Source organism: Jaculus jaculus, chromosome 8 (genome assembly GCF_020740685.1).
Source record: "Jaculus jaculus isolate mJacJac1 chromosome 8, mJacJac1.mat.Y.cur, whole genome shotgun sequence".
Classification (NCBI taxonomy): Eukaryota; Metazoa; Chordata; class Mammalia; order Rodentia; family Dipodidae; genus Jaculus; species Jaculus jaculus.
Genome location: NC_059109.1, coordinates 43707917 through 43720387, shown reverse-complemented (window position 1 = coordinate 43720387; position 12471 = coordinate 43707917). Strand labels below are relative to the sequence as shown.

The 12471-nt window shown below is 45.7% G+C and overlaps 1 protein-coding gene across 2 annotated transcripts in view; it reads right to left on the bottom strand.

The window, feature by feature from the left end:
• Positions 1-12471, bottom strand: part of Slc1a2 (solute carrier family 1 member 2) — a 160390-nt gene that overhangs the window by 58408 nt on the left and 89511 nt on the right. For both annotated transcript variants that reach the window (XM_045157619.1, XM_004660806.3), the window contains exons 2-3: positions 3221-3360; positions 1292-1444 (exon numbers count right to left, since the gene is read on the bottom strand). In XM_045157619.1, coding sequence (XP_045013554.1) covers positions 1292-1444; positions 3221-3360 — 293 coding nt within the window. The remainder of the gene's footprint in view (positions 1-1291; positions 1445-3220; positions 3361-12471) is intronic.

Sequence of the window (12471 nt, the reverse complement as noted above, 5' to 3'; positions counted from 1 at the left end):
GGAATAGTGCTGCGGGGCTGGCTCAGTGGATGAAGCGCTTGTTGCTCAAGTATGAGTGTCTGAGTTCGCATCCCCAGGGCCATCAACCTGCAGCACAAAAGGAGGCAGAAGCAGGAGAGCCTAACAGAAGCTGGCCTGGAAGACTCAGCAATGAACGGCAGACCTTGCCTCAAATGATGTGCAGGGTGTAGACCGACACCTTCAGTTGTCCCTCCGTCTTTACACATGTGCAATCGCGTGTCTACACTCACAGACACAAGCACATCATATACAAACACACCAAAAAATGAAGTTGAAATAACAAGATATTATCACTTTGGGGGTCATGGGAGGGGATTATGGTCATGATGTATTATCTATACTTATGAAAGTGTTCAATATTTTTTTTTTTAAATCCCATCACTTTTATCACATAATAGTGTTTCCTTTTATTTTTTTTTCTAAACTTAAAACATTTACTTATTGGGCTGGAGAGATGGCTTAGCGGTTAAGCGCTTGCCTGTAAAGCCTAAGGACCCCGGTTCGAGGCTCGGTTCCCCAGGTCCCACGTTAGCCAGATGCACAAGGGGGCGCATGCGTCTGGAGTTCATCTGCAGAGGCTGGAAGCCCTGGCGTGCCTATTCTCTCTCTCTCCCTCTATCTGTCTTTCTCTCTGTGTCTGTCGCTCTCAAATAAATAAATAAATAAAAATTTTAAAAAAATTTACTTATTTATTTGCAAGCAGAGAAAGACAGAGAGAAGAAAGTCTGAGAGAAAGAAACAGAGAGAGAGAGATTGGGCACACCAGAGCCTCTAGCCAGCTCAAACTCCAGATGCATGTACCACTTTGTGCATCTGGCTTTATGTAGGTTCTGGGGAATCAAGCCTGGCAAGCACCTCATCTGCTAAGCCCCCTTTTCACCTTTTATTACTAGACATATGGAGTAACAGCTAGATGGCTCACGTTTCTTAAGGGTTCATTATCCTCATTTTTTCTTTTTCTTTTTCTTTTTTGTTTTGTTTTTTTTGTTTGTTTTCGAGGTAGGGTCTCACTCTAGCTTAGGCTGACCTGGAAATCACTCGGTAGTCTCAGGGTGGCCTCGAACTCATGGCAATCCTGCTACCTCTGCCTCCCGAGTGCTGGGATTAAAGGCGTGCACCACCATGCCCAGCATATCCCCATCTTTTTTAACAGGAGAATTTGAGCTCAGAAGTGAAATGACGCAGATTATCCACTGACCCAACCAAACTGAGATTTCACTCAGTTTGTGAGCTGTGATGTCAGAGCCCGGGAGGAGCGAGGAGCGCTTACCTGTGATCAGACTGGAGATGATGAGTGGAAGGATGAGCATTTTCAGCATCCTCATGAGGATGTCCCCAGGGAAGGCTATTAACATGACCACATCAGGGGAGATGGGGGATGCCAAGCGAAGCAGCCCTCCACTCACTGCCCCCAGGATAACACCTATGGAAGAAGGAAGGGGAAGGAGAGATCTGAATTCAGTTTTTGCTCTAGTCACATGACCAGCTCTAGGGTCTGATATCCGTGACTCTGAACTTTCCCTCAAGCTTCTGCTTTATTCGGCAATGAACAACACACGCTACAAATATTAGGTGGGTGAAGCTGATTTTGACAACCGGCAAGAGAATCCCAGAGAACCTTCTCAAGGCCTTATGGAGAGAGAAAAATGACTTGATTCCAACATCTTTGAAGATATGGGCTACATGTAGCATCCAAAATTCTTAGGAGAAACAACTCACTGTGTGCAAGATTGCCTCCTCCTATCCAGAGCTGGCCACATGACCCTGTGTTTAGTGTGCCTTCCATTTTTAGCTGGAGGTCAGAGACAAGGGACATTTGATTGCTCAAACTGCAAGTGACCCACCCCTCATCTCGTTTTGATGGCTTCTAGTAACTTACTGGGGCTCACTCTGCAGAGTCCACTTGGCTTCTAGATCCTTTCACGTTATCTTTAGACTTGCTAATATTAAAGACGCTCTAAGGAGGGGCTTCAGAGATCTATAATTTGAGTGGAACCAAGCTGAGGAGAGGAGCCTTTCACTGTACAGACTCACAGATCCTATGAGGTAAACCTCAGACCTGTGGGAACAGGCGGCAAACATAAACCACTGAGGAAAAATCCACACGTGGAGACCATAGCCCCACTGGCCGTTGGGGAGCTCAGGTCAGGAGATCTCCCAGGCTTGTGGAGATTCTCCCAGGAATGAAGAGGGAATGATGTGACTGGAAGGCTGACTCCTCCCCTCCTCTGCCCTCCCGACACACTGTGGTTGAAAAAAATCACACTAACTTCTTTAAGCCCTATGATGAATGAGATCCCCTGACATGTAGGTAGCTCTTGAAAAACCCAACCACACCTGTGGTTTCTACTACGTGAGCTGAGCCCAGGCTACTCCCCTTATTGACCCCAGCCCCCTGGCATTAGAGCTGACTGAGACAAAGGAAAGGCCAGAGAACATGGGCATATGGGCGTGGGTATAGGTATGGAAGAGCGGGGGTGTGGGAAGGAGAGTGGTGATGTGTTGGGGGTGGGGTGTAAGGGGTGTGAAGATGAACTGTGGTCACTTCTTTCTGTAGCCTGAGAGTCAAAGCACAAGGGAAGAATTGAGAAGAGAAACAGTGTAGCTATCATTACAAGAAAATGTAATTTGTCCTGCTTTCAACGGACCCTGGTAATGAACCTAAGACCAGCATTATATTGAAAGTTTACACACAGAACCACCACAGGGTGAGGCCTGAGGCAGGGGGATGGACTAGACTGACTGGGGCAGTTCTAAGTCTCAGAGTGAGCCTCTTCCATGCTGACCTGCTTAGCTGATGGGTCCAGCTAATGAAGGCAGAGGCAATTCTGCTGAAAGCCTCAACCTCGGGAACTTGATGCAGGTGTTTCTGTAAATGCTATCTGCTGACTTCCCGCTTTGGGATCACCCGGAAAGGTCTGTTGAGTTCCCGATTGCCTAGCGCGGCCCCCAAGTAGTGTCTACGAGTGTGACCCCCGAATTCACATGCTCACACACTCAAAGGAAATGTGTACACATTATAACTCGAGAGCCAGTAGATTCCAAAGGACTGCAAGTGGCTCTAGCAGGTATATGGAAGGTTTTAGCGCAGAGGCCGTCTTGCCTGGCTAACAGGGCTTCTCGCATGGTTTGCGAGCCCATCTCCCCCATAAGCCAGGAGAGCTGCAGAGAAAACAGTCGGGTGGCTGTGGGCACCTACCAAACACTGTCAGCGAGAGCAGAAGGTTCTTCCCCAGCTTGTCACACAAGCGCAGGCACAGGTTTCGGTGCTTCGGCTCATCCGAGCTGAGGTGGCTGTCGTGCATGCGCACCTCCACCTGCTTAGGCATGTTGTTGGCACTGCAACAGAAGTGAGGGCAGTGGTTAAGGATGGGGTGCCTCCTGGCAGAGCTCCGTGGACTCAGGGTAAAGGGGCCATTCCCCAGGCACAGTCGGGAGACAAAACAGAGGTGACTCCGAACATACTGGATTCCAGTTTTTTTGACAGCAGAATACCAGGGCACACAGGACATTTATGTACCATTTGTCTTTATTCCCTTTAGCCTGGGTACTCTCGGTGAGGAAAGTACCATGGGCAAGGATAGGGTTTACCAAGTCACCACCCCTATTGACTTTGGGAAGGAAATGTACTCTCCCCATTTTACAGAGATGCACTTCTGTGGGATTGAAAGCCTATAGGAAATGAAGAATCAAATCCAGATATTCTTTTAACAACATAAAAAAAAGTGATGTTTTCATGAGATGCATGGCCTGAATTAAACAAGGTTTAAAATTCTTCCAAATTGAGCTCTCCCACATCATGCATAAGTAAAAACCACAACTGCTGATAATCCAAATTTTACCTGACTTTTGGAAAAGATGCATTATATAGCTATAGCAAGAAGAAAGAAAGAAAAGAAAAAAGGAAGGACAGAAGAAAGAAAGAAAGAAAGAAAGAAAGAAAGAAAGAAAGAAACAAAGAAACAAAGAAACAAAGAAAGAAAGAAAGAAAGGAAGGAAGAAAGGAAGGAAGGAAGGAAGGAAGGAAGGAAGGAAGGAAGGAAGGAAGGAGGAAAGAGAAGAAGGAAGGAAGGAAATAAAGAGAGGGAGGGAAGGAAGAAGGAAAAACAAGTGAAAAAGAAACCTTTATTGTATTCTTTTTAAAAACCTTTAGGTGTTTCAGTAATAGGACTTCTGACGAATACTTTGGGGGATTAATAACTTCCTGACCAAACATACATTATATAAATACTATATTATATGATTACAATGATTGAAGTTGACGAAAAGGAAATAGTTCAGTCCATTGTGGTTTTAGAAGGCCACTGCTAAATGTGCCCGTGAACCAATCAGTCAGAGTAGGGCTCTAAGCCCCATAAACTCAGATGTCTTAGGAGTCTGCCCAGTGGAGACCATGCTGAGGGAACCGGGACAATGTTTCTTTCCTTGTCTTCATCACCTTCAGGCTAATGGGACCCTAAGCTTGGATGGTGACATAGGGAGGCCAGTTCTTTCCCCATCTTCATCATCTTCCAGGCTAATGGGACCCTAAGCTTGGATGGTGACATGGGGAGGCCAGTTTTAAGCTGACAATTTAGGGAACTTCTGCAGCTTCCACTTGGGACTGCTGCCATTTAAGAAAAGAAAGCAAACCAAAACCTTTGAACCCAGGCGTATCTTTTAACAATTAACAGGACTGTGTCTTCCGAGACATGAGTATGTTACCCTTATTCAGACATGCTCACTGTAGAGCGGACAGACCTTGACACAGAACCAGTGCCTATCTGCAGACCTGGATCTAGCATTACAGGAGATATTGGGGGTGTGGGGACTTGAGGCACCAGTCCCTAACTCCAGCCCTTGCTAGTATGCAGTGTGCAAAGAGAAGGGTCTGATGATGACCTCATGAAAGTTCAGCAAAAGTGTACCAGTGTTGTGCCCACTTCTTCCTCCAGATAACATGAAGAAGAAACTAGCTTATCCAGTTCATGACAAAGATGACCTTAAGTCAAGGGGAACTACTCAATTGTATCTGCATTCTAACTAAGTACCAGGGACTTAGCTTCCAGTCTCAGAGCTGAGCATTGGGACCTAAAAGCAAAAACGTGCTTTTCTTTGTTTATTTTTATTTATTTATTTGAGAGGGACAGGCAGGGAGAGAAAGAGGGAGGGAGGGGGAGAGAGAGAGAGAGAGAGAAAATGGGCGTGCCAGGGCCTTCAGCTACTGCAAACGAAATCCAGATGCATGAGCCACCTTGTGCATCTGGATTACATGGGTCCTGGGGAATTGAGCCTTGAACCGGGGTCCTTAGACTTCACAGGCAAGCCCTTAAGTGATAAGCCATCTCTCCAGCCCCAAAATCTTGCTTTTTCATAACTGGTTGTTTAATGCATTTGCTACAAGAAAATGTTTTAAAATTAGGAATAATATTGCTTGGTCTGGTACAATAGTCAGATGAAGACAAGGTCCATATGTAAGCCTCTTTGTCTCCCTTCATGAGCTAAAGTTCCACTCATTAAGATGACATCGGAGGCAACCTCTGACTTCCTGATGTGTGTGGGCGCACATGATTACTCAGACCATTCAAAAGAAAACAGGGCCTGGACAGGAGGCTTAGTGGTTAAGGCTCTCGCATGAGAAGCCTGATGTAAGCACACAAGTTTGCATGCATCTATATTTCAATTGCTGGTGTGCCAATTCTCTCTCCCTCTCCCTCTCTCTCTCTCTTGCTCACTCGCTCACATAAAAAACAAAAAACAAAAAACAAAAAACAAAAAAAACAGTCTGTTGGGTTTGCCTGTAAGAAAAAAAGAAGGGAATGTCTGCTCCCAGCCTGTTTACAGGAGCCTTTCTGACTGGCAAGTATCAGTGTCATGACCTCCACTGCCAATGAAACAGACATGGAAGTACTTTTTTGTAAAAAAAAAAAAAAAAAAAAAAAAAAAAAAAAAAAAAAAATTTCATTTTACTTATGAGAGAGAGAGAGTGAGAGAGAAAGGCAGTTAGACATTCCAGGGCCTCTAGCCACTACAGTTCCAGACGCTTGTGCCCCCTTGTGCATCTGGCTTATGTGGGTCCTGGTGAATCAAACCTGGGTCCTTACGCTTCACAAGCAAGCACCTTAAGTGCTAAGCAATCTCCCAGCCCCAGGAAAATACTTTTTTATGGAAAAGCAGGAGGAAATGATTTCTTTAACATGGCTAGACCATATTGCTATGTTTACACTGGGATTTTCCCATCCCCCATTTTTAAACATTTCTCTAGCCAAAATTGTAATAGGAAGCTCAAATCCAAGAAATGACTGATGAAGAATGGAAGGAGTAGGCGGTTCTGAAATGGTGAACGGATCCCCTTAGCCAGCCCTTGGCGAGGGCTGACATCCCCTTGAGATCGTTACTCTCCTTGCCTTCTGCTTAGCTTGCATCTTCCTGCTATGGAAATTTGAGCCAGGCACATGGTTGGCATTTAAGTGAGACTAGCAAGTATTTAAAGCAAATGTTCTGGCAAGATCTCTATGATATAATGAAAGCTTCAGGCATCAAAACAGCCATGTCAAAGTGAAAACACACAAACATTAGGTTAACACACACACAGCCAGCCCTGAGCTGGAGCTGCATGCCTGTTGTGCACATTGCTTAGCTGCACAAAACTGCTGCCTGCTCCATGGCTTGCTTTTTAGGGCCCGTGACAAAATGTCCCCTAAGTCCCAAATCAAAACCGCCACATCAAAGCAGCAGCATGAGAATGTCATAAGCCCGTAAGTATTTAGTGAGAGAATCCCTGCAATTTGCCCTCTTGGGATTAACAGATGCCCCAGGCTCCTAAAAGTTCTTGACATATGGCATATAGAAAATAGCTTTAAAAGTAAACCAGAGCCTCAGCTTGCAGCCAGCGATACAGGGAGCTTCTTTTAAACCCTTGGTAAAATTTCCCCCAACAGTCTAATTAATTGCTACATTTCCAAGATCACAAGGACAGGCTGAAAAGGAGAATATTATGGAGTGTGAATATAAAATATTGATCCTAAAGCATATTATATACCATTATATAGAGCCACTTCTGAGTTTATATGCCTTCGGGAAGATAGGTATCATTTTAAGTGCATTTATACACAGATGTATAAAACATGCCAGTTAACAGGCTGGAGAGATGTCTTAGCTATTAAGACACTTGCCGACAAAGCCTAGTGATCCAGGTTCAATTCCCAGTACCCACGTAAAGGCAGATGCACAAAGTGGCACATGTGTCAAGAGTTCATTTACAGTGGTTGGAGACCTTGGTGCATCCATTCTCTCTATCTCTCTTCTATCTCTGCTTACAAATAAATAACTTTTTAGATGCCAGTTACTGAACACAACTAGCCATGGCAGATAACATGTATTTACTGAGTGTTCTCCACGTGTCAGATGCTAGGTTCAATGAGGAGTGCCACACAACCCTTGCTCGAGAAGCCTCTGCTAAGGAAGGTGGCAGGAATCACATTGTACTGCCATTGTGTGTTTGACAGCCGGGCTGTGGTGAAGCTATGATTAGCCTGGAAGAGACAAATGGCCTCTTTGAATGAATTATGCAATTTTTTTTCCCTGTGGCTTAACAACTAGAATATACACAGTTGACAAATGTGAATTCACAATAGGGGATGCTACAGGGACTCCTAAGAACACTGCCTAGCCTACCCTTGGGCAGGCAGAAGGGGTGTTCTGGAAGGGCCTCCAGGAGGGAATGATTCCTGACTTGGACCTTAAAGGATAAACTTCACTGAAATGTCTGCATCACCACGGACTGATCTGTGAGTCCCGGGAAAGCAGGACTGTGATCTTCTATAGCAAGTACTGAGTGCTTGACAAATGTCTGCAGAAGCAAACTGAGAACTGAACAGCAGCCCCCCAAAAATGTCCTGCTTTCTTCTGGAAATGAGGCCTCTCTATAGATCGGCTAGCAATATCCATTTCAGCAAGCTCGTTCCACGATGACATGTATTCCACGAACTGCTGCTGAACACGCATGGTTCCCACACTGCAAGAAGTGCTAATGATACCACAATAAATAAAAGTTAAAACAGGAGCTGGGTGTGGTGGCGCACATCTTTAATCCCAGCACTCAGGAGGCAGAGGTAGGAGGATCACCATGAGTTCGAGGCCACCCTGAGACTCCATAATGAATTCCAGGTCAGCCTGGGCTAAAGTGAGACCCTACCTCAAAAAAAAAAAAAAAAAAAACAAATAAATAAATTAATTAATTAAACCAGACAGGCTTTGCTCTCATGGAGTGGTAACAGTGATGGGGGATCCTGGCAAGAGGACGATCCTATTTCAAGCGGCAATGGTGCCAGGAGTGAAGGCCTGTGGGGAAGCAGCTCCATGCTGTGTCAAGGGGGCAGGCAGGTTTCTATGATCACCCTGAACAAGCAAGGAGCTGCTTTGAACCACTGATTCAACCTCTGATGTCCACACACTGCGTTTGAGCATGGACAATGATTCAAATGAATGTCCACTAAATAATGCTGCACCCATCACGAGTATAATGAAGTTTCATGACTGTCCTAGCTCCTACAAAACACCAGAAAGAGGGACGCTGACGAGACAGAAGACCCGAGATCTCAATAGACTAAGAGTTTGCTTGAGAGCAATGAGCCAAAAGCATGAGACCTGGTCTATGGCAGGTCCCCTGCATCAACATAGCAGCTTCAAGAGTGCTCTACTAATCCTTTCATTAATGTCTGCTTCCTGCGGCTGTACAAACAGAACAGGACCTTAAAGAATCTGAACACCCAGGCAGGGCATGAACAACACAGAAACTTCACAGAGCCAAATGCTCTCCAACACCGCCAGTCCCCTGTTTCTTCTTGGGTACATCCTGGTTGGAAGGAGTGAGCAGCGGATTCCTGAACACTACAGGCTGACTCAGCCAGCCCTCTCCAGTGGTCTCCATTGCCCAACAAAGTAAGGCCACGTGAGGAGGCAGCTGTGCTTGGGGAATAACTAAACACTTTTACAATGAGCCTACCATCTCCCTCAGTCTTAGCATCTCCATCTATTTAAATAGCTGCTAATTTTGCAATTGCTGGCCAGTTTCTTCTTGCACTAAGCCACATGAGTTCTGTTTCAATGGCAAGCTCAGCTTATCGTGCGAATCAGGTTCCGTGACTCACAGGGAATGCATAATGGAGCGACGCTAAGTTTCCAGCTCTCCTCAGAACCTGCTTTTCATTAGCTCCATTTTCCTAGCTCTGCCAAGAGCCTCTAATAACAGGCCCATTAGATGTGGTGTTGGATTCCGAGTTCCTGCTGTGCACTCTCGTGTCGCCTCAGCTGGCACCAGTTTCTTGCACCTCCCTCACTGGCTCGATGAGGTGGCAACAGAACCTTCCCCCAGGGAGCCCAGAAGCAACCAGTGTGTTTGCCTGGAGAATGTGAGGTCTGCAATGTGCCCCTTATCCTCCTCTCCAGTGTCCAAGTCTAGCCCCAAGCTGTGGGCCTGGGAAGACCCGTGGGGATGCAGGTGTCGTGAACTCGCTCTCACGTGAGACACTAGATCTAACCCTTAAGAACAGTAGCAGGCTGGGGAGATGGCTCAATCAGTAAAGCATAAGTGTGAGGACCTGAGTTCGAACACTCCCCAGCACTGATGTAAATGCTGTGGGCTGGTGGGATGGCCCAGCCATCGTGAGGCAGACACACGGCATCCCCAGGACCAGCTCGTTAGCTAGACTACCTCAAACTTCATCTTCACTGTAACAGTGCTCAGAACTGTAAGATAGATGGGCATTTCCAACAGCCTGCAGGTCCCTCCACTATTGCTAGATGCTATGAACCCCGGCTTAATAGTTTGGAAGATACTCACTGGCCAAGAGTTAGTCTCTGACAGATAGTATGTCCTGGGAGATTGTACGCATGACACCTACAAGGTCACAGTCTGCAGTCTCCTCTACTCACTTCTGTTCACTTCCAGCCACTGTGTACATTGGCTGAGTCACAGAAGTGCTTTCTGAAAGATCCTGCTGTGAGCTACCAGCCTTCACCAGGGGCACATCTCTCCTAAGCTTCTTCCACAACATCCAGAGGTTGAAGGGCTGGCTCAAGAGAAGTCAACAGCCGTCCCAAAACACGGATCCTGCCTTTAAGGGTGAAACAAGACCCAAGGAGACTGGACATCAAGAGAGCAGAGCCCCACACAGAGCAGTGGAGTTAGAAATAGTGAAGGATAACACGGGTGTCAAGTCACTTGCCCATCACAGACAGAAGTGTCCAGTTCTATATAAGAGTAAGAACACACTGTTTATTTTCAGCCATGAATAAAAATGAAGTTGAGGGAATTACCATGGGATATATTTTATAAACATGGAAAATGTTAATAAAAATTTTTAATTAAAAAAAAATGAAGTTATGTCATTTGCAGGAAAATGGGTGCAGTGGAGATAATCACGCAAAGTCAGTTAAGTCAGTTTCAGGAAAGATCTCATGTTTGCTCTCATTTGTGGGTCCTGGACTTTATAGCTAAATAAGATCATATACCTACAGATGACATGAAAGAAGAAACAAAACTGGGAAAGAAACAGGAGACTAATGGGAGTGGGTGGGGACCTATAAAGTTCCCGAGGCCATTAAACCTTATTTCAATGCAGTGATCATACAACCTTTTGGGAAGCACAGGAGTACAACCCTAAGCATGAACTCTCCCAACTTTTGAAAAATCCTCCCCAGGGGGAGAGACTTAAGGCAGCCATGACCCAACAAACATGTCTGTTCACCTCCACAAGCACTTACTCACCAAGACACAGTGGGTCTCTGGAAGCTTCTGAGGTCTGGGTGGGGAGTTTGATCATCTCACATTGGGAACCACTTCTAAAATTAAAGATGATGCCATGGTCTAGGGACACGCCAGTCAGCCCAGTCTCTAAAGGCACGGCACTTCCCAAGTAATTGCTACCCACCTCTGGTTCATGGAATAGCATGCAAATGCATTTGAAACTTGCCCACATTTCCAAAAAAAAAAAACCTGGGAAGACCACGTGGCATGCATTGAGGTTTTGAGCCATGGGGAACTTGGTTCCATTTCCAGATGAAAAAAGGCTGCTTGCCTTGCAGCACTGTTTCCTCTGCCTTACATCCCCCCCACACCACCGCTCCCCAGTCCAGCCTTTTTAGATTGGGACCTGGGGAGATAGCTCAGTGAGTAAAGTGCTTGCCTCACAAATAAGAGGTGCATTAATACATATTTATAGTCCTATTACTGGGGTGGCAGAGGCAGGGGCATCCCTTAGGCTCACTGATCTACCAATGAAGCCTATTTAGTGAGTTCCAGGCCAATAACAGACCCTGTCTTAAAAAGAAAAAAAAAAAAAAGATGGATAGCATTCCTGGGAAACAACTCCTGAGACTGGCCTTCATAACTGTGCGCACACACACATGCATATGTGAACACACACACACACATGCATATACATACACACATTAAAAAAAAAAAAACACCAAAACTTCAAGCTAACTTTTTCCAGATGCCTACATTGACTCCTAGATGTACTTTTTGAGTATCGCCTCTGCAGGTTACCTCATCATCTGTCCTCTCACAACATCTCACACTTTGTGCATCTGTTTCCCAGCCAGAAGGTAAAATCTGGGACCCATTCTTATTTCTCTCTGCCCCTCTACATCTACCTTCATTCTTGGAAAACAGTACATATTCAGTACTTGTTTGGGTGAGTGGATGAATGAATGGTTGATAACATAATGTAGTCACAGGTTCTGAGAGCAAGAGCTCGGAAATGGCAAGCAGAGAAGTCTTAACCTGTAAGAACCAGGGCCCACGTGCATTAGAAAAGTCAGCAGAGGAGCCGGCCCAGTGACTCAGTGGGTAAAGCACTTGCTATGTAAGACTTCTGTCTGGAGTGCAGAGGCCCAGAACCCACATAAAGCCAGATGCAAAGTGGTTCACTCATCTGCAATCCCAATGCAGCTACAGCAATGCAGAAGGGGGGAGGGGGTGACAGGTGGCAGAAGAATCACAAGCCAGTTAGCCTAGCCTTCTCAGCAGCAAAACAAGAAAGATACTGTCTCCAGTAAGGTGGAAAGAGAGGATCCACATCCCAAGTTGTCCGCTGTCTTCCAAATGCACATGGTGGCATGCACATGCCCATCCACATGCATACACGTAAAGAGACAAATAACAAAATAAATAAATAAATAAAAGAAGAAAAGGAAGGGGAGGGCAGCACACAACAGGTCGGTCCTCACTGGAGGCTTTAGTCTAGCTGTCCTGTCCAAGGTAATTTGTTACGGCCATAGGAAATGCAGTACCAGGCCCGAGCATGCCTTCTGCATTATCTTGTTCAATAATCACAGTATGCCTAAGAGGTGAGGTGCTGGATGCTGTGTGTTCCCTGTCAATACTCACTCGTCTGCTCCTTCTAGAAATCTGTTCAAAGAGGCTGTCTGTACCAAATACTGGTTTCTCGGCCTCCTTTGCTGAGT